The sequence below is a fragment of the Calliphora vicina genome, chromosome 1, assembly GCF_958450345.1.
Source record: "Calliphora vicina chromosome 1, idCalVici1.1, whole genome shotgun sequence".
In the NCBI taxonomy this organism is placed as follows: domain Eukaryota; kingdom Metazoa; phylum Arthropoda; class Insecta; order Diptera; family Calliphoridae; genus Calliphora; species Calliphora vicina.
The window spans coordinates 57834757-57856710 of record NC_088780.1 but is presented as its reverse complement, the minus strand read 5'-3'; the positions used below and the strand labels follow the sequence as shown (position 1 = coordinate 57856710).

At 29.8% G+C, this 21954-nt stretch overlaps 1 protein-coding gene across 10 annotated transcripts in view; it reads right to left on the bottom strand.

Moving 5' to 3' along the window:
• Window positions 1-2493: 2493 nt before the first annotated feature.
• GluClalpha (glycine receptor alpha 1) overlaps window positions 2494-21954 on the bottom strand; it is a 143586-nt gene continuing 124125 nt past the window's right edge. For 3 of the 10 annotated variants that reach the window (XM_065514553.1, XM_065514582.1, XM_065514589.1), the window contains 3 exons: window positions 16042-16148; window positions 7566-7690; window positions 2746-3105 (listed from right to left, as the gene is read on the bottom strand). In XM_065514553.1, coding sequence (XP_065370625.1) covers window positions 2985-3105; window positions 7566-7690; window positions 16042-16148 — 353 coding nt within the window. In that variant the 3' untranslated portion in view covers window positions 2746-2984. Of the gene's footprint in view, window positions 2696-2745; window positions 3106-7565; window positions 7691-16041; window positions 16149-21954 lie in introns of those variants that run through there. The other 7 variants (XM_065514564.1, XM_065514588.1, XM_065514585.1 and 4 more) reach the window with 4 other exon arrangements.

Sequence of the window (21954 nt, the reverse complement as noted above, 5' to 3'; positions counted from 1 at the left end):
TTTGGCATTAGACCTTTGTGCAAGACTTTGTCAAATTCTTGAGAGATATTGATACAAAAAGACGAGCAAATATGTCCTCGAGGGTTATCCGGATAAGGATTGTTATCCGACATAGCTGCTCAATGGAAAGAAATAATGAATTATAACGTTCGGGGTTATCATAGAATCTAATCATTGTCGGAATCGGTTTTGAATACAACAAAAAATATACATTTGACTTATGAAATCCAATATAATTTTTTTTTAATCGATAAAGAATTTAATTCTAGAACGAATATAGAACCGATAACTTTCGATTTCACGAGACCAAAGTACTATTTCTGACATTTTCAAAACCGATTCCGACAATGGTTGTATTCTATGACAACCCCGGTTAAGTGGGTTATCAGGTTTTCTAAGAACAATATTTAAATCATTTTTGACATTAAGTCAAATGGCGATATAACTTCATCTGATTTTTCCAGGTGGTCGAGAAGTATCCAATGCGCAATTTAGGGTTGCCTTTTATCATTGTGGAGGTGTTTTTAACCAAAACAGGAGCATTATCTTCCTTGAGGACTATGAATGTTGTCTTTGTGTTAGATAACTAGCTAATATGTAAATCGCAACCGATAATGACCTTCTCGCCTTCAGTGTTGAGAAGTTAGTAATATTTCACTGATCTCATATGATTATGTACTTCACAGCAATTGGTCGTCAAGTCTAAGGACCAACCGAAAATTAAGATCAAGGAAATTAAAAGTCGGAAATACATAATTAAAGACAGATACTCCATATAGCTATTAAGTTTTGAAAGTATAGCCAAGAATATCAAAAATGTGTCTCATTAATTATCAGGCTACAGTGGGCGAATACCTTTAGTATAAAGATTTCAGCTTTTGACAATGCAGATCAAGAGAGCTAATAGATATACAGCTCTGAGAGTGTGGCAGCAAATCCAAAACATGGATAAATGTCCTCGTAAAGTCGACCGATCATGGTCCAGTTCCATCGTTATCAACAATACCGACCCTTCCACAAGGTGGTTAAAGACAATCTGATGGTGGCTTTAACCAAAAAGACAAGCCAATAGTCAGGCACCTTCTCAAAAGATTTTCTTGTAAGTGCATCTGTAAGTGATGCACGACCCTAAAGCCCATCCCGGCCGTTGAGGTTTGATTACCTAATATGGGTAACAATAAGGGCATTTCAATGAATGACTGGTCTGTCATCAGGATCGAGGATCATTGCGATAGTAGCACTTGCTTGGGAAGGCTGATCTTAAGCTGTTTCTTCGAGATGATGAAGACAGATATGAAAACTTACCAAAAATCGTGTATATTAATCTGAGACACTCTAATGCAAGAAGAACTTCGATATTTGGTTAAAGGTTAAAGTGTACCCAGGGTACCGTGTACTCAAACTGGTACTGCAGTAGATCTGTGTCGCTCAAGTATAAAATCGTACTTTTTAACGATTCAGATAGCAATATTGTTTACGACAATTACAAATTACAAAAACAACATGCACTTTGTTTTTGGAGTATCACACTCAGCAAAAAAATGCCTGCTGTTTTTGAAACTTTTTTGTAGTTGTAGTTCAACTGGCACTACCTCGTTGTCTCAATCGTTAACTATTCATGAAATACACAACTCTATACTGAATGTAAAGTCCAAACATTTTTTTTCTAAGAACATATGTAAATTTTTATCTGTCATCATTTTCGAAGATGACAGGGTGTGTAAATAAGCCCTCAATTTTTTAAATTTCCCGGCTTTTAACTGAAAGAACAACACTGCTGCTGTCAACATTTGAACAAAATTTGAACAAGCTGCGTCATTTACTTTGTATTTGAGAGACATTGATAGCAGACTATCTCGTGACTTGAGGAGAAATTGAAAACAATTATTGTGCTGTTTTTCAATAGCGAACGAGTGCTTTGAGTGGATGTTTTACGTGTATTTTGTTTTTGTTACAATAAGAAAACACAAGTTAATTTGCATTATTTTTTGCACTCAAACCAAGGCTAAGCTGGATAAATGCTATGGGAACTCTGCACCATTAATTTCAATGGTAAAAAAGTGTTTTACTGAAATACCATACCAAGGTTTGATTTAATTTAATTTATAATCGATGCTAGTTTTCTGACCAAATTAGTATAAATATGTACATATATACTATTTTAAAAATGCTGTAAATATATATATGTAGGTATGTATGCATGTATGTACCTAAATTTTACTTACAATTATACATAAATATTTATGAAAGTTTACATACAATCAACAGTTGTGTCTGTTGGAGTGTCTGTTGGTCTGTTTGTCTTTCTGTTGGTTGGTTGGTTGTTAATGGGTGAATTTATCTTAAAATTATTAACTACTCCTTAAAATTGTTAACTACGGCATAGTTGTGGTTTTTTGTTTCTTGTATTCAACTTAATACTCATACATTTTAAATATATAACATCCTTGGCTCACATTTTTTTTTGTTTTTTGGGGAGTGGGGGATTATGAATTTATTCTCTATATAACAAATCACACTTTTTTTATAATATGAATTTCGTTTATCAGAGGGGCAGGATTTGAGGTCGAATTTTTTAATTGTTTTTATTTCGTTCTTTCTTTCTTGTGGGATATTCATTCGATAGAATTCTACATAGCCATTGCCATTATGGTAAAGTTCCTTATCGTCTTTCACATCATGCGTTTAGAAAGCCCTTTATTTAGTACGATTTTTTTTGGGGGTTTTCGATTTTAACGTAGAAAATTTTGGTTGGTTGGTTTCGATATATATAGTTTTTATTCATTTTGGTTTTCGGTTTTAACAAATAAAATAACACAAACATCGTCAAGAGAAGTGAAAGTGAAAACGTAAACGATAACGTAGTAATATAAAAAAGTATATGTTTATAAAAAAAGGAAACATAAAAAAGAAGAAATTTTATAATTGATTAGTAAAATCTTTAGGTTTTGCTCTTAAAATTAAAATGTAATTTATTTTGGCATTTACTCATCCTCCTCTTCACGGAACAGGTAGGTGCTCCAGTAGACCAAATTGAATAAGGCGAAGACCAGGGGAAATGTTATTCGTGATATAACATCGATTCTCTTCGATCTAGAACATTGTCTTGAATAAATATTTAACGTATACAACGATTAATTACCATTTTTTAGATTGTCTTTTTGATTTTGATTGTGGAAGAAAATCGTTTTAGTTTTTTTTTATGTAAAAAGTTATAAATTTCAGTTAATAAATTATTAAAGTATTAAGTAAGTAGAAACAAATATGTACGAGTAAAAGTTGCAAAAGTTACGATATTCAACAATTCGATAACAATTAAATAACTAACAAGAAATAATTTGTTTGTTTTAACTTTAAATACTTATAATTATGTATTTAAAAAGCAAATATATATTTAAATAAGATCAAACATCATCATACACCCAACAAAGAGTTGCAAATTACATTTACTTACCAAAATGAAACTTTATTTCATTGTCATTTACTTTTTCATTCACATTATACATAAGTGCTCGATTCAATTACAAAGAATTCAGTAGTGCTATGGTTTCTAAAACCATGATTACATTATCACGTTACATTTCAATATAAGATATACATATATTAAGACTTTCTCTCCTAGTCACAATGTCAACACCATAAATTGGTGGAGAAATCACTTCACGATCCATCAATCACAATAGCAACATCTCGGCATCATGGAGTATATGCACTCCACAACATGAAGTAAAAAGGAAATTCTGATAGTGATCAATAATATTCAAGCTGTCATTGAAGCCATTACCAGAGGGCTTCATATCACCAATGTTGTATATTCTTCTATTAAATAAAATACTACTAATAGGGGGGGTCAGTCGGCATGTATTGCTTGTGTATTGGGACATGTATTGAATACATATGGAATTCCATGTGTATGTCAAAATTCACGTTATACATACGATTCATAATTTCCACGTTCAAACGTACATATGTAATTGCATGTGACATAACCTCTATTAGTTTATATGTTTGTTGTTTTAACTATATATATATTTAAAACATATGCTTTCTGATGTAATGTAATGTGTGCTCTCAGACAATTAAGTCGGTATGGTATACCTCCAGTTGTGACATTGTTGTTAATACTCATAAAATTGAAATATTATTATTTAGAAGGAGAAGAGCACTGAATTCCAGGATTCCAAAACTTGGATGAAAATCTCGAATACAGTCAAAGGAAGCGAAGTTTTTCGGTTTGGTACTGATTGTAAACTTAAATTAACTCCTAATCTAAAGGATATGTTAATAAAGTCGTATGCTGTAATGTATTCCTGTCAAGCATTAATAGGTCCAACGTAGTAGGCCACCAGTTGTGGAACGGGAGAATATAATAGTGGCTCTGAGAATTATAGGAGCTTGAATATTATAAGGAACTGGATACTGGAGATGATCATCTAGAGTTGTTAAGTACTCATGAGGATCATCGATGACCACAAGTATTATCTCCTCAAGTGTGATCCTGCTCATTGATGAACTATAGGAGAAACTTATTAACTTAGGCTTAATCCGACGACCTAGTAATATCGAGACCTAACTGGGTGAGAAGTCGTTACGATATCAGACAGAATGCAGCTTGGTTCTGATATAACTATCAAGTGGTACGGGGAAAGAGGATTGACTTTCTTTTTGCGCCACTTATCATATTGAATGATGAAAACCATTTTTCGGTTGCACTTGATATGACTTTCACTTGGAATAATCATATGTCTAACACTACCAATACACCTATTAGGAAAAGAAGCGAAAGAATTCGTTCTTGGCTGTTAATGAGGTAACTTATCTAAGCTCGTTCAGGCCAAATAATTCATTACTTTATAAATGAAATTTACTTTCGTTTGGAAACAGCGATCTGAGAATACTTACGGGACTTTTTATAGGACATTGTGGTCTTAGACAACCCAATTTGCTTTGGGTAACATTGGGACATGACAGCGTAAGTTTTGCGAGATACCTCTGAACATGTGCTTTGTGTCTGAGCAATGTTGGGGTCATTTAGAACGAATTGATTCGAAAGTTTGGATGTTGATATTTTTGGTCTCTTAATGAAAGATATATTTTCAGGCCCATTCATTAAATCGAAAAATTCGTTATTCGAGATTTGTTCTCGAAAAGATTTAATGTTATTTGTTCCACATGCATTAGCGTAAACTAAATTTGTTAGTCTATCCTTCGATAATTTTCTTCTTTAGCGTGAGCAAACCATTTATCTGGTATCATTTTCCAATAGATATCAGTTTTATTTGTACTGAGGATAACATCAGGAGTTAGATTGTGCTCAACTGTAATTGTATGCTGATTCTTTAAAGGTCTTACACCGTATTGTGTGAATAGAGATATCTTGCATGAAATCGACCATTATAAAGCAATTTTGTATTTCTATGGCTCTATATTTTAAAGCAATTCTTTTAACTGGAATGTGTTTTTACCTCAACAATTAAACTCCTTATCCATAAGGGGATACACATCATTCTTTATAGATCGATGATTATTTGAACCAGTTCTTGATAGCTTAAAATAATTGTCAATGTTAAAAAATTGATCGTTCGTTTGATTTTGTTTTATTTTTTCGACATTCGTTGAAACATTCGTTATATAAGGTAGTTAATGTTAAAAATGTGGTTGTACGTAATATCGGATTTTCGTTAAAGTGAGATTCGTTATATTGGGATTTGCCTCTAATAAAACTGCGAATAAATTACCACGATCCCTAGCGGATCTTGATACAAATATCAATTGTGAGAATATACACCGAGGCCTTAACTTTGTATACAAGACGATAATTCATAATTTTTGCAGACATATTATAGAAAAATTTCCCAAGACGTATTCACAAGAAATCCTGAATTTCTGATTTCTGTTTGTATGCATTACTACAGAATGTTAGATATTTCCTAATGAAGATACGGCTGTGAGCAGATAATATTGGCAGATGACATGGTATAGCAGAAATCTCTTAATGTCTTTAAGAATACACGATTCTTTCTGAAAGTATCGAAGGATGAATTAAATGTACCGTTGATGATAAGAAAGCTATTACAAGGATAGCTGAAAAGTAACTTTGGTCTTATGAAATAACACATTAACTGTTTCATCATGTTTTAAACTTAACCGAATGGGAAGTACGCCCAAGATTTGCCTGCCACGTCATCTTCTATTCGACCACTCTTTAGTCTTGTCAATATATTCGAAATCTGGTATGGTCTGTAAGGTTGTGTTCAATCAGGCAAGCGTATTCTCCTTGACATTATCTTGTATGTCAAATGATACTTATGTTGAATTGAGCACGAATTCCAGTTCTGGGGAGGACATTGGGGTCCAGCTCACTACTTCCGCAAGCAGTGTTCCGGAAGCTAATATATGGAGCTAATTTTTTTATTAATCGCTACATCCCCAGTGTACTGGCTTTCGATAGATGATGTACTTTTAAGAGATTTAGTATTTTAAAGAATACTTTTTTCATACTTTTTCCAATTATATTTCGGAAATTTGTTAATCGAATCAATATTTTAATTTTTTAGTTCATAAACTTTGTTGCCCTTGTTGTGAAATTTTTAGATGGAATTTTGTAAACAATAAACAGCTTTTACGAAGAAAATTGAAATGGATATTTCATGGGAATAAAATTTCACATGTTATTCTAAATGGAAATTTCTGAAATACAATTAGAAACTGTACAATTGTAAATGTTCTCAAATCTCAATATATGTTGGGTGTATAATTTGTTGTCTTTTTTCATATTTAAATTTTATAAAATTAAATTAAACAATAACAAATATTTAATTATTAAACATTTCAGAAAACACAACTACTAAAGGCAAACGAGCAAAATGAAAAAAAAATATTTAAATTCTTAAAAAAACAAATAATTATTTTTGTATATTAAATTCATGATTAGTTTTGTACTACAAAATAAACAAAAATGTAAATAAATTGCAATAATTAAAATATTTAAAACAAACAAATTGAAATTATTTAGTTAATAAAGAAAATACATTATTTTAACAGGCATTAAACAATTTAAAAGAATATTGAATTATATTCTGCTTTAAATTATGAAAGTTAAATTTAACATTTCCATCTTTATTTATTAGCATTAAAATGCCAAATAAATCTTTTACTCAATTATTTTGTTGGTTAGGTTATATTCATATTTATAGTTATAAATTGTTTTGTTTTTTGTTTTAGGTTATAAACGATTATACGATTAAAGTAAGAGTCAACATTAAAGCCAAGAAATTAAACGTCAAAAGCAATGCACAAATCACAACATCAAAAAGGAAATCCAAATAGATAAAAGAAAGGAAATTGAAAGCGAACAACAAAAACAAGATATTAGCATACTTACACACACACACATACCCACACACAGACGACCGCGTGAACACACACACACACACTTCCATATACATCCATGTAAATACAACATAGAGGAAACGGAATTAGTATATGTTTGTATGGGTGTCAGCGCGTGTACGTGTGCATGTGTGTGCGTGTGTACGTTGCTCATGCTTTAAATGTTTATTTACCTTGTGGGGAACTTTGACAGCCAAGTCTTACAGCAGTTTGGACGTTTTGGTGGCTGCATATGAACTTCACATTGTCTCAACTTTTCCAATGCCATTGGATCACCCGGATGACGTACCAAAGGTTTCTAAGTTTGTATGGGTGTGATGTTGATGTGTGTTGTTGTTGTTGTGGTAGTTGTAGTTGTTTTGTCGTTCAGTTGAGTGTTTGATTTTTGTTTGTTGTTGATAATTATTGCAGTATTTGTTGTTATTGTAGTTGTCATATGATAATGATTAGCGAGCGACACGGCATGAAGATGTTTGAACAAAATTTTGTTAAAAGAAAAATAATTATAGAAAACAAAAAAGAGATATTCGTCATGTTTTAAATAGTTTTGGATAATTTTGCATTATACACCAATATAATGGAGTTGTAGTATTAAACTAAATAAATTTAAATATAAAGCAGATTGGCTTTGAAGCATTCAACGCCTGCAGCTACTTATTTCCATGTAAAAAATGTATCTACTTTCGAAACACTTATAAAAAATGGATTTACTGGGGCCGAAAAGTAAAATATCAATCAATAATTTTATTTTTGAACCTTTACTCGTCTGTTTTCCATGGTCATACAAACCATGAATGTTCTCCAGAATTTAAAGATTCGCTTATGTTTGATGTTTATGTTCAAAGTTCATATTTTTTAATAGATGTGTGTAAAATAGCTAAATTAAAACACTTAATAACTTTAGAATTATTAGTCAGATTTTATCATCATTGATGCTAATTAATCGTATGTATATTTAAAATATATTTTTTTTAGAAATCCGTTTCTCATCACAGTAGTATAAAAAATCGTTCTTGAACAAAGGATATCCCCAAAAAGACACCTTCCACGATAAAAAACATATACAAAATTCAAAATGCGATATAAATTAAAATTCTGATGATAACATTGTGAGACAGCTAAAATCGCCAGGGAATTCTGCCCACCGGCAAAAGTTAGATCGGTAAAAATAAAGTTATACGTATCCCGGCGTTTCGCTGGGTAAGGCCTAGGAATCGAGATATATAGATTTGAAATTAGTAAGTATCGTACAGGGAAAATTGTATTTTTTTTGCCTTTTTCATGCATATTTTGACCATCTAAATGTTCTAATATTTCAAAGTTATGTTCAGTAAAGTTGCTAAGCTCAACGCCGGCTACAACTAGTCAATAAAGAAAAGTGGTAATTTTGGTTTTCATTGAGTGGGACCCAGTAAAATAAGTTTTTCATTAGTTTTTTAATATAAAAGTCATTATAAATCATTTAATGTACATGTTTACCATAACCATTTCAAAATTTGTACAAGTTTTTTAAACAATATTATGGCTACTGCAATTATGTATATGATTGCGATTATCATAATATATTTACGTCGCCATTCATATAATTGAATTAATTATATATGGGCAATTCCATATCATCGTACGTGACAATAGATTTTGAAAAAATATGAGTATCTGAAAAATAATTTGGTATTTATGATCCATTCAGAGGGTACTATATGTTAAAATAATAAAAAGTTCTTTCGAAACATTGTTGTCCGAAATATCGTGCGAAATAAGGGTATATCGTTCGTGACATAAAACGGAAGTCATTTTGAGGTACATGTAGAAATATGCAAAAATTTCGAACCGTGAGAGGCGTTATGCTTTCTTTTAATTTCTTACACTAAACGAAATATTTTTCCTTTACAATACGTCATATTTAAATAACAACAGTCTTTGGATGATTTTATAATAAATAAAATTTAATATCGTACGTGACAGATTTTTCTCTTATAATAAAACAATATACATACATATATATATGTTTTCTCCTATTCAAATCATCTTGAAAATAAGTTTCAAGGGTTTTTGGATTTTCAGTCGTGGTTTTAAAAAGCTGGAAAAATCAAAAAAAAACTGGACATTAAAAATATGACCGAGAAAATGTTAATTTTCGTTTTGTGTAAATATTTTTTTTAAAATATATTTATATCCATTGTACACGGCACTTCAGTAAAAAAAAACTAGGAAAATGAGCGAATTACCTTAATTGTGAATAAATTCGAAAAGAATTCATCGATTTTTATCATCGATATCTCATTTTGATTCTATTACATGTGGCTTTGCGATAAAGCAATAAATCTGAACAATTTCTCCCGTTTTCGATTTTTCATGATTTTTTTTAAAAAAAAAAATTATTTTCACGTAAAAAATATATTTTTTGCTTCAATTTGTTATTATAACTCCGAAACTACTGAGCCGATTGAAACGCAATATATATGTATATAGCATGGGGAAAATGTGTTCAAAATTCAATCAATCGAAAGAAGAACATTAACTACTCAATTTTATGTATATCATACAAAAAAGTAACATTTTTTTAAAATGAGAGAATTTACTTAATTGGGAATAAATTCGAAAAGAATCAATCGATGTTTATGTTCGATATACATATCATTTTGTTGCTATTATACCGTGATACAATTTTACATTTTTTTGTTGGACTTGAACGACACTATACACATATGAAACCTGAGATCATATATAGTAGAACTGCGTTTTCAGTTTTTCATTTTGTGATCTTTTCTCCTTTTTAAAGGACTTCAAAGTTTTAAGGATATAGAAATTTCTTAAAATTTATTTAAATAGTTCTGCTCATTAGTTTTTCTTTATATGGATATCAAATGAAAGGGGACAATTTCTAGAAGTAGATCATTTTTTTATTTTTACTTTTCAGGACGAAAAGTTGTAAAAAATGTCCTTTGAAAAAAGTATCCTTTTATATCCTTGAGAATTTCCAATATATTTTTCTAAAAAAAATATATGTTGAAACCATGCATATACTTTAACACATGCTTAAATTTCGTTCATATAGCTTTATAAGTTAAGCCTAAACAGAAAAAAACATATTATTAAGTATTTAGCAATCGAACCTACCGGCGTCAATCTTTGCTTCGCTTAATTTGGGAAAAAATTTTTTCAAGTGCACCATAGCTGCACTGTCAACGTCGAGTGTACGAACAAAATTTCTTATAAGTCCCAATTTAATGTGTAGCGGTGGAAGTATTATTTTTGATGACGGCACGAGCGGAATATACTCAATGCTATCCTGTCCAAGCTGATGAACAATACGAGGCTGCCATTTGTGGTCGGTGTAATGAAGATCTTTGCGCCGACCTTCCCAAAGACACAAAAAACATTGGAGTTTGGCAAACCCTTTTTTTAAACCCATTAAAATGGCAACTATTTTCAGGTCAGAACAAATCACCCAACAATGTCGGTCATAATTTATTAATTTTAGAATAGCGCTTATATTTTCATAATTTTCTTTAACATCTGTACCATAAATAATTGGCACTGATGGATACACATTACCTACGTGAAGCAACACACCTTTGAGGCTCTTCGTTGATCCATCTATAAAGAGGCGCCATTCATTTGGGTCATAGGAATGGCCAATAGTTTCGAAAAGTTTTTCAACATCATCTGCGTAAGTGATGCCAGTTTGGTCATCCACTTTGAAACATGCGTCAAATGATTGCTCGTTTGAACGCTTTCGGACTGATGTTACCCGAAAATCTTCAGAAACCAATTTCCACTGTTGTAATCGGGAACCTAATACTTCAGCACTTCTTTGCGAAATATTTGTGTCACGCACGAGATCATCAAAATCCGTTTGGGTTATAAAATGCGGCGATGGATCGGCTAGCATATTTCCTATTGGTAAAAATTCCGAATGAAGTTCTGATCTAGAGCCGATACTCAGTAATTCTAAATCATCACATGGAATTGTGCGAACCTCTTCCGATGGAGCCTTTTGATTTGATGTTGAACGTAGTACCGCGGGCTGCACTGAATCACATTTATGGTAAACGATTTTCTCCCTATCTTGATTCTTCAGCCTGATGGTATTCGTCTGATTTCGGCAAAAGTAACACAAATCGCGCGAATGCTCACTCCGCTTCAACCAAATTACTGGGTACACATATTTTATTGGGAACTGCTTAGATCGTAGTAACCCCTTGTAACAATAATTACACACAACTTCTGGTATATACCATGCCTTCGGAACCATGTTTATTAAAAAATATTGTTCATACTTATCCACAAAAGCCTTTGTTACATTTTTTCCTTTATTAAAAGGAAAAAACAACACAAAATTTGTTTTTATTAGGACATTCCATATTACTTTTTAAAAATGACCACTTATTAAAAATTATTTATAAGAATTTTGACGTGTCAATTCAAAACTACTAGATGCTTGATGTTACAAAAGATATTTAACTTTTTATATACAATGTATCCCGATAAATAAATACAAATTAACTTTTAATAGACTCAACCCTTTTTTAAAATTAGTAGGAAAATTATCTGGGACATGAAAGAAAAAATGTTTAAAGGATTTTCCTTTGAATTTGTTGTCCTGAAAAATTAAAAAAATATTGTTTCCATTTCTGGTGACCGTCTTCTTTTATTTGACAAACATTTATAAAAATATTTATTTAATTTTTTATAAATTTGTACTTCCGTGAAACTTTGAAGTCCTTTAAAAAGAAGAAAGGATCAGAAAATTAAAAACTGAGAACGCAGATTTACTATATACGATCTCCAGTTTCATATGTATGTGGACTTGTTCAAGTCCAAAAAGTAATATCTAATATTTTTGTAATCTTAATTGCTGTATCGATAAAAGTATTTTTTTTTAATGAACTTAATAATATGTATTTTTCTGTTTAGGCTTAGAAAAATATATTGGAAATTCTCAAGGATATAAAAGGATACATTTTTCAAAGGACATTTTTTACAACTTTTCGTCCTGAAAAGTAAAAATAAAAAAAATTATCTACTTCTAGAAATTGTCCCCTTTAATTTGATATCCATATAAAGAAAATCTAATGAGCAGAACTATTTAAATAAATTTTAAGAAATTTTTATATCCTTAAAACTTTGAAGTCCTTTAAAAAGGATAAAAGATCACAAAATGAAAAACTAAAAACGCAGTTCTACTATATATGACATAAGGTTTCATATGTATATGGTCCCGTTCAAGTCCAATAATTACTATCGCACGGTGTTATATACGCTATTGCGACAAAGTAATAAACCTGAACAATTTCATGAGTTGTTTAAAACACAACAATTTGCTATTTTCATTTAAAAAATATAATTTTTGCTTCAATTTGTTATTATAACTCCGAAACTACTAAGCCGATTAAAACGCAATATATAACTTCAATAATATCGGACTAACCCTTTTTGAGTTATCATAAATTATGTGGAGAAACATCTAAAAAAAATCACAATTTTAGAAAAAAAAAAATTAAAAAAAATCTATCCATAGAATTATAATTACTTAGTGAAGTTTTTTTTCCTGTTGACCTGTGTTAGAGTAAATTTTCATTTATGGATATTATTGTCGAAAATTTCTATTTAGCTGGACAAATTCAATTTTAGCTTGAAACTGGACAGGCATCAAAAAAGCTGGACAATCCAGCCAAGTCCAGCGCGGCTGGCAAGCCTAGTCGTGGTAGTCATTCTCGTGGAATTACCAATATGTGATTGTAGTAAATAAATATATACAAAATAAAAATATATGTTTCTCAAGTTTCATTAAAATGTTTCCATTAGAAATTGCAAATATTGACAAATTTGACCTTCACGATTTAAGGTTTAACCCTTTTCAATTTTGGTAAAACTTTCAGAGTATATTTAGAATTATCTGGATTATAATATACTGAATAGGTTTTACTTAAAATTCATAACAGCAAGGAAATTGAGCTCATTCGCCAAAATATGGTCAAATAATTGGTTTTTCTCGAGAATTGCAAAATTGAAATCTATAGGAGGTATGTATTTTCATACTTTTATTCACCAAACTGGGAGGTGAGGCTGGCAAAAATCAAACATTTCTTTTGCCATCATAAAATATATGTCTAATTTAAAGTTAAAGACATATCGTGAAAAATAAAGAAAATTTAAATAAAAATCAATATAGATAGACATTAATTTATTAATTGAAGAAAATCAGAGCGCTCTCCGTTTTAGTATCTATAAAACTGGGAAACACAACCCATATTTTGACGACGATGCTTCAGTGAATGGATAGAGTTGGAAACCCTCCAATTCTGTACGCGGTTGAGAAGCTCCAAATGAGAATTGTATTCCATTTTCTGCCAGATATATGTACATATAGGGTAATTCATTTATAGGTTTTTGTATTTGCATTCAGTATTGGTTGAAAATTCATGAAAGATTGATCTAAAATTGGACCTTGCGAATGGAATTTTATTTAAAAAGTAAATGTTTAAAAATTGTTCATTCTGGTCACACTAAAAATTCCGGCATCCAATTCTATTTTAAGTGTTTTATTTAAAATGAATCACCCTACATATATATTAGAATATCAAGTGAAGTGCAATATTGCTTACACCATTCCCAAACCTCAAGAGCATTTGAAGAAACATGGTTGACACCGAAAGCAATAAGTTTCGATAAAATACCATCTTTCCGATTTATTATATTAAAAATTACAAATACAATAGAAAAAATAATAAATAAACATAATCAACCAATTATTTGTGGAAATAAAGCACTAAAGGCACAAACAAGATGGTACAAGAGTTGAATGTGGGATTCTCATCCGATAGCGAAATATGGCAACCAATTCTAGAACTTTTCATTAAAATACCTGTTTCGCTTGGCGCACAAGGGGTACATGAGCACTTAATCCCATTGCGCTCTAAGCAAATATTAAAATTAATTTTTCAGATGGGCTGATTTAGTGAATTCAGATCAGTGATCAGCTAAAATCTAGCGAGTAATTCAATGACTTGATTTCAAAACTCCAGTTTCAAATACCTTTGTGGATTATTTCCCAAAAAGAAAATGTAACATAAAACAATGGAATCGAGTATATAAATAATTGTTGATTGTTTATTACTTTTGATACGTAAAATCATTAAAAATAAGTGAATCTGAAAATAATATTGACGAATTCTCTGCATCTAATCATCTCATACAACGATGGTCTTATGAATGTGCAAGAAAACTTCACCAAAGTAAATATGAAAGCTCGAAATGTTGGCAGAGTCTTGTAGTTACTGCCACAACATCCTCCTAAAAACAGCGTCAAAACAATAATGTTCCAGAAATTCAAGAACCTACAGGATACAACCAATTTAACACGAATGGTTTAAAGCACTTCCTCACGATAGAATGGAAAAAATTCCGGAAAGAATCGAAAGTCATGGAAACTGATTATGACGACTAAAAAATGTAACAAAGAACAATAAAGCTTTTCTTAATAAAATGTTAATAACAAAAATTGAGTCTATGTGGTTTTCTTATTAGGCAATTAAGTTTTAAAAAAATTTAAAGCACAAGAGGTATAAGTGCGACTTTCCTTACTTCAAAGGTAATTTTTGAGTATTTGTATATGTAAAAGATTGTATTTTTTATCGTGTTAGATTAAAATATATCTCAGGATCTCTATCAATTAAAAAGTAATATTCCAGATAGCATCTAAAATTTTTGATTGTAAATTAACTTTAACCTCTTTTTTCTCATTATTAAACATAAGTCACTTGAACCCGTTGTGCTCTAAGCCCCTCAATTGTATTTTTACTTTAATTAAGGTTCATATATTATGAAAAATGAGAAAAAATACAGCTAAAGGTTTTTATGGAATAAGGTGGTTAGTTTATAAACCACCATGGCGGTTGGCATTAAAAATAACTATGATAAATTTTCTGAACATAACAAACAAAATTGCTGTGTAGGTGAGACATTCTCCAATACATTTTTTTTTATCATTTTGTGTAAACAACCATTTCTACCAATAGTCAATTTTTTCCCATTTTGGTTCCACCACTGAAGTTTGGGTAGATAAGTCAGTAACAGAAATTCTAGCCTATTTCGGTCACAGTGGTTAGTAATCTAACCACTCTATTAATTACATTATTTATCAAAGAGTATAATATAAAATATTACGATCTTAGCTCAAGACAACCAAACAAACACTAAATTTGATGAACAATAAATGCTCTGAGCTTTTTTTATTGAATGAGGAAAAACCCATTAGATTTTTTTAAATTGATATATTAATCTAACCGGAGCAACTTGACGGCAAAGTTTTGCTAAAAAACTTAAATGATGTCATAGACAAATTTAATTGTTTAGCAAAATGCCAATAGATGTCACTAAGAAATGTTTTAAAGACTCTAGAGAAGGTGGTTAGAAAAGTGACCACTAAACCTGAAAGAGGTAAAATGAAACCTCTTAATTAATAACAAGTATTATTTTAATTTTTATAACTTATTATACGTTGAATGCATTCAAACCCATAGGAACCGAAAACTGAATTAAATGAAACTAAAAAAAACCTAAGTAATAGGCAAATAACAATTCATAAGAATTATAAACTTAAATAAAGAGCATAAAATGTAGATTCATATAATCAATATATACCATTGCAAATGTTGCATTGCTGTCTGTATCCAATAAATCTGAAGCAGCATCTATACTGGCCTGCTCCAAATCCCGTCGTTTCTTTTTCATATTCTCCTTGTGCATGTCTGCGGCACGATCCGTATATGTTGCATGTGTTAGAAAATGTTTGACAAGAATTTATTTGTTCCACAACAAATTTCGAATAGTATTGATTGTTTGATTGATTGATTGATTCACAGAGTTTTCACACAACACAAAAATAAACAAATAAAGTTGTAATATAGACAGTAGAGTAGAGTGGTGTGGAAGTAGTTAGTGGTGGTGGTGGTAGTAGAAAACAACAATTGATGAAAATAATAGCAGTAGGTAGTAGAAATAGCAGCAAAAGTAGTTTTTTTTTGTTTTTATTAGTATTAATTGTAAAACGAAATATTGTTTTGTTATTTGCGAAGATTATTTACACAGTCACACAGAAATTTACAACACACGCACAATTAATTTAATTTGTTTGGAAAAAAAATATTCATTTAATTGAATTATAAAAATAAATGGTGCAAAAATGGAGAAAAAATAATAATGAAATTTAAATGGTTTAATAATTTAATAAATTTGTTAGTATTTTTTATGTTTTTTTTTAGATTTTAATTCAGCAGCAACATTTACAGGCAGAACCAATAGTCAATGTACAATTGACATAATTTTTTTTTTAATTATAATTCGTTCAAATGAAATATTTATACATTTATGTTTTCGCAAATAAAATAAAATAGAAATAATGAATAAATCCGAATTTTTCACAACATTTAACAATTATTTTTTTTATAAAATTAAAACATAAATTAAAATTTTAAGTAATTAAAGTGATTGATTTGATTTGTGAATTAATGATTTTGCAAAAGGAAAGATTTTGTTATCGTTTCGATTTAATTCATACAGTGATGTGCAAAAGTGTTGTCACATTTGTTGTTGTTGTTTTTTTTAAATTCAGTTTTTATTATCATTATTATTGTTGTTGTTGTTACAGTTGTAGTTGCAGTTATTTTGTCATAGCAGTTGTGGTTGTAATTGTTGCAAAATTTGTTGTTTTATTTACAAACATTTTGTTGAAGAACGTCGCAAAATAGGAAAAAAAGGGGAAATAAAAGAAACCTGTATTAGTTTAAATTCATAGTAAATTTGTTATAGATATTTCTTTTTTTTTTTTTGAATAAAAATTATTTATACAAATAAATAATATTAATTTAAATTGACAGTAAATTATAAACCAGAGTTGGGAAATATAGTGATCATAAGTTTTTCCAATTTTTTGATAAATTTTATGTTGCATTTATATATTTTAATGAGAATTTAAGGAAAACCCATATAGTCCGGTTGTTTATCATAATTGGTCAATTCATAAGGTCTCGTATCATGTCATATTGTCGTAATATTCAAATATTTGACAACTCTGGTGCTCGGTTTAACCAACTCAATAAACATAGTAGTATTATTTTAGGACAATTTGTGCTTGAAAGGCAATAACAACATTTTCAAACCATTGTGAAATATTAGGTTATTATGACAATATGACATGATAGGAGACCTTTTGAATTGAGCAGTTATGTATTAAATTGTATGCTATACTTTATACAGTTATTTTACATATTAAGGGTTTTACCACGATTTTTCAGATTTTCTATAAAAATTCGTGTTAAACTAAATTTATCCATTGTCGATGCAAATTCGTTGGAGAGGCATTTGATACACTTTTGGTACATATTGATTGGGATTTAACTAGAACGAGAAAAACTTATTTTTTTAAAAAACATCTCGGTCATTTATGAACCGCTTTAGATGATTCTTTCAACATAAACAATTCAGAGAGTATTTATGACATATTTGTGTTCTGAAATTTTAGTTCCTTACGTTACCTGAGATCTAACAAAAGTTTAATTTTTGTTTATAAATTTTGGGTAAAAAATCGATTTCTCATGGCTATTTATGATATATCGCTACCACATGTAGGTTTGTAGGATATCTAAGGGCTTCGAATTACATATTTAACTAACACAAACTAATCGACTCCTTTATCTATAATGATCTAGAGAATATATATTTTATGAGGTCGTAAATGAATAATATTAAAAATGTTTTTTTTCAAATTATCAAATGTTTGTTTGATTGAAAATTAAAAGTTGTATGAAATAAAAAATAAAATTTGATTCAGAATTTGTTTGTTATTAAAATCAATGGAAAACTTCAAGCAGAATGGAGATTTCTATTTTTAGGATTATTTTTCTATTCTTGTTGTGAATTTCAAACAAAAATTAAATTCACTCAACTCTGATCAGTCTCCATTCATGTCAAAATATTTAAATTACAGAATAGTGAATACATTGGAACAGAATCAAAATATTTTGGAAATAAATCGGCAATTTCTAACAGGCTGCAGAAAACCCCACAGAATATTTAAGAGCTGCGGAATTGGCTCTCAATGTAGACATGTTAATTATTTAAATGCTTGCCAATTCGTGTTTCAACCGATTCCGAATATTTTAACGCTTTCATGTCCACAAAATACATTCTTTCGTTGGTCAATTAGCTCTTATAAGTAGTTTTACTATATACTTTACGACCGATTTCAAATTTCAAGTTAAAAAATTGTTTTCAAGAAAAAAAGCTTATATTTTTATATTTATTTTCTGATCAGACCCTTCTAAATATAAGATATTTTACACTGACACTTTTTAACATAAACTGAATGAAGGGTAAATATAAGTTTGGTATTCCGTTTGTAATTTCTACATTTTCCATATATTCTGGATCGCTATAGATAGTGGAGTCGATTTAGCAATGTCCGTCAGTATGTTGAAACAACATTCCTTAGCCCCCAAATAACTTACATATATGAGTCGTACATCAATAAATCCGCTATTGTCTCGGTTCGGTTACTTTTTAAATTCCGAGAAATCGGTACACAAATGGCCGAGATATAAGCAAAAACCCACAACTACATCGTTTTTTGACATATTTGTTATCTATATCAGCAATACAAAGTAATTAATGTAGACAATAGGATATATAATGATAGATATTTCTAAGACCATACCAACTTCGTAAATAACGCTATATTAGTTCTACCTTAAATGGGTCAAAATTGGGAAATTATTTTTTAGTCCGAGTTTTTTTTTTAGATTTCTCACCAAAAAATATTTTCTTAAAATTGCAGTTAGTTCATCAGTAATTTTCTCATTACATATTCCGTTGCAAAATTCGCTGGTTCAATGTTTTAATCATTCTATTTCAAGTGTGCTAATTTCTAAATTGTTAAGATCTTAATTACTGAACTTTTCCTACTGGAAGCGAGGTTCCATTATATTTATTACAAAAATATATACGTATATATTAGAGTGACAGCCGATTTTTTTTTTTTAGATTTCAAAGAGTGCCGGGTGGAATATTGTGACACTAGGCCTAAATGTTAAGTGCTGAAAATTTGAGCCAAATCGGGCAACGATTTCTGGACGCGCATCGAGGTCAAAGTTCAGATATATGCAAAATTGTACTGTTAATATGGAATAAATAGGTGAAACTCGTTAGCTTTCTGCATTGTTTTCTAGAAATATGTAGATTTATTTATATTAATGAATATTACATTAAAAAAAAGTTTTGGAAATTAACCCTGTATCTCCTTTGGTTCAAAATGACCCAAAAACTGTATTATCGCCAAAATTAGAGAAAAATGCAAATTTTTCAGTTTTTGAAAAAAATTTGCTACTAAATAAATACTTTTGCAATTGAATGCAAAAGAATCGAAATATGTACGTAATTATCGTTGTAATGAGATATAAATGACAAAATTTGATTAAAAAATGTTAAAGTTATTACAAATTCGCCAGACCATTACCGTGTTTCAGACCACTTGAACAAAAAATTTAGAAAAAAAATTTAGATATTTCGAGAAAAATTAAAATAAAAGCTCATTTTTACTTAAAATATGTCCATATTTACTTGTATATGAGTTTTTGTCTTCGTAGGATACCGTTAACCTATTCGCAGGTATGGCCAAAAAAAATAATTTTTTTAACGGCTGTTTCAAAACTCCATTTTCAAATTTTTAAAAATTTTGTTAAACAAATTTCAGTTTTTTTCGATCATCACATTGGGGTTTATTGAGATCAAAATAGGGAATAAAAATATGAAAAAATTATGTCAATACCTCTTACAGTTTTTCCGTACCTGCGATTGAAATTTTGCGTTTTTCAAGAAAAACTAATTTTTTGTCCATATTTAGGCGAATGAGTCCAATTTCCTTACTGTTATAAATTTTAAGTAAAACTTATTCACAGTATTATAATCCTGGTAATTTTAAATATGGTCTGAAAGTTTTACTAAAATCGGAAAACGTTAACCTTAAAATCGTGAAGGTCAAAGGTCAAATTTTTCAATATTTGGAATTTCTAATGAAAAGATAGCGAAATGTTATATATTTTTGGGCCGATTTTAATGCAACTTAAGGAAAATATAACATAAAGTCCAGAATTTAAAATAACAGCACTAAAATGGAAATTAACCCTTAGCAGCACTTGGGGTCCAAATTATTCTCAACTTTTAAAATCAAGAAAAACACAACCGTTTTGACCCCAAGTCCTCTTAAAGGTTAAAATTCATTTTTGCACTGTTGTTGTAAATGCTAGACCCCAATATATATTTTCCTCAAGTTTCATGAAAATCGGCCCAAAAATATGTAACATTTCGCTATCTTTTCATTAGAAATTCCAAATATTGAAAAATTTGGCATTTGACCTTCACGATTCAAAGGTTATCGTTTTCCGATTTTAGTAAAACTTTCAGAACATATTTAAAATTACAAGGACTATAATATTATGAATAGGTTTTACTTAAAATTTATAACAGTAAGGAAATTGGACTCATTCGCCTAAATATGGACAAAAAATTAGTTTTTCTTGAAAAACGCAAAATTTCAATCGCAGGTACGGAAAAACTGTAAGAGGTATTGACATAATTTTTTCATATTTTTATTCCCTATTTTGATCTCAATAAACCCCAATGTGATGATCGAAAAAACTGAAATTTGTTTAACAAAATTTTTAAAAATTTGAAAATGGAGTTTTGAAACAGCCGTTAAAAAAATTATTTTTTTTGGCCATACCTGCGAATAGGTTAACGGTATCCTACGAAGACAAAAACTCATATACAAGTAAATATGGACATATTTTAAGTAAAAATGAGCTTTTATTTTAATTTTTCTCGAAATATCTAAATTTTGTTTCTAAATTTTTTGTTCAAGTGGTCTGAAACACGATAATGGTCTGGCGAATTTGTAATAACTTTAACATTTTTTAATCAAATTTTGTCATTTATATCTCATTACAACGATAATTACGTACATATTTCGATTCTTTTGCATTCAATTGCAAAAGTATTTATTTAGTAGCAAATTTTTTTCAAAAACTGAAAAATTTGCATTTTTCTCTAATTTTGGCGATAATACAGTTTTTGGGTCATTTTGAACCAAAGGAGATACAGGGTTAATTTCCAAAACTTTTTTTTAATGTAATATTCATTAATATAAATAAATCTACATATTTCTAGAAAACAATGCAGAAAGTTAACGAGTTTCACCTATTTATTCCATATTAACAGTAAAATTTTGCATATATCTGAACTTTGACCTCGATGCGCGTCCAGAAATCGTTGCCCGATTTGGCTCAAATTTTCAGCACTTAACATTTAGGCCTAGTGTCACAATATTCCACCCGGCACTCTTCAAAATTTTAACAAAAAATTTTTTCCATACAACTGATTGTCACTCTAGTATATATGAATTTAAAACTGCTGTATCTTCTGTGCTGAAAACACCAGGTCAACTTCATTTTAAATTCAAAACTTCCAAGAGAATGATAATAAAATAAGCACAGAAAGGACTGT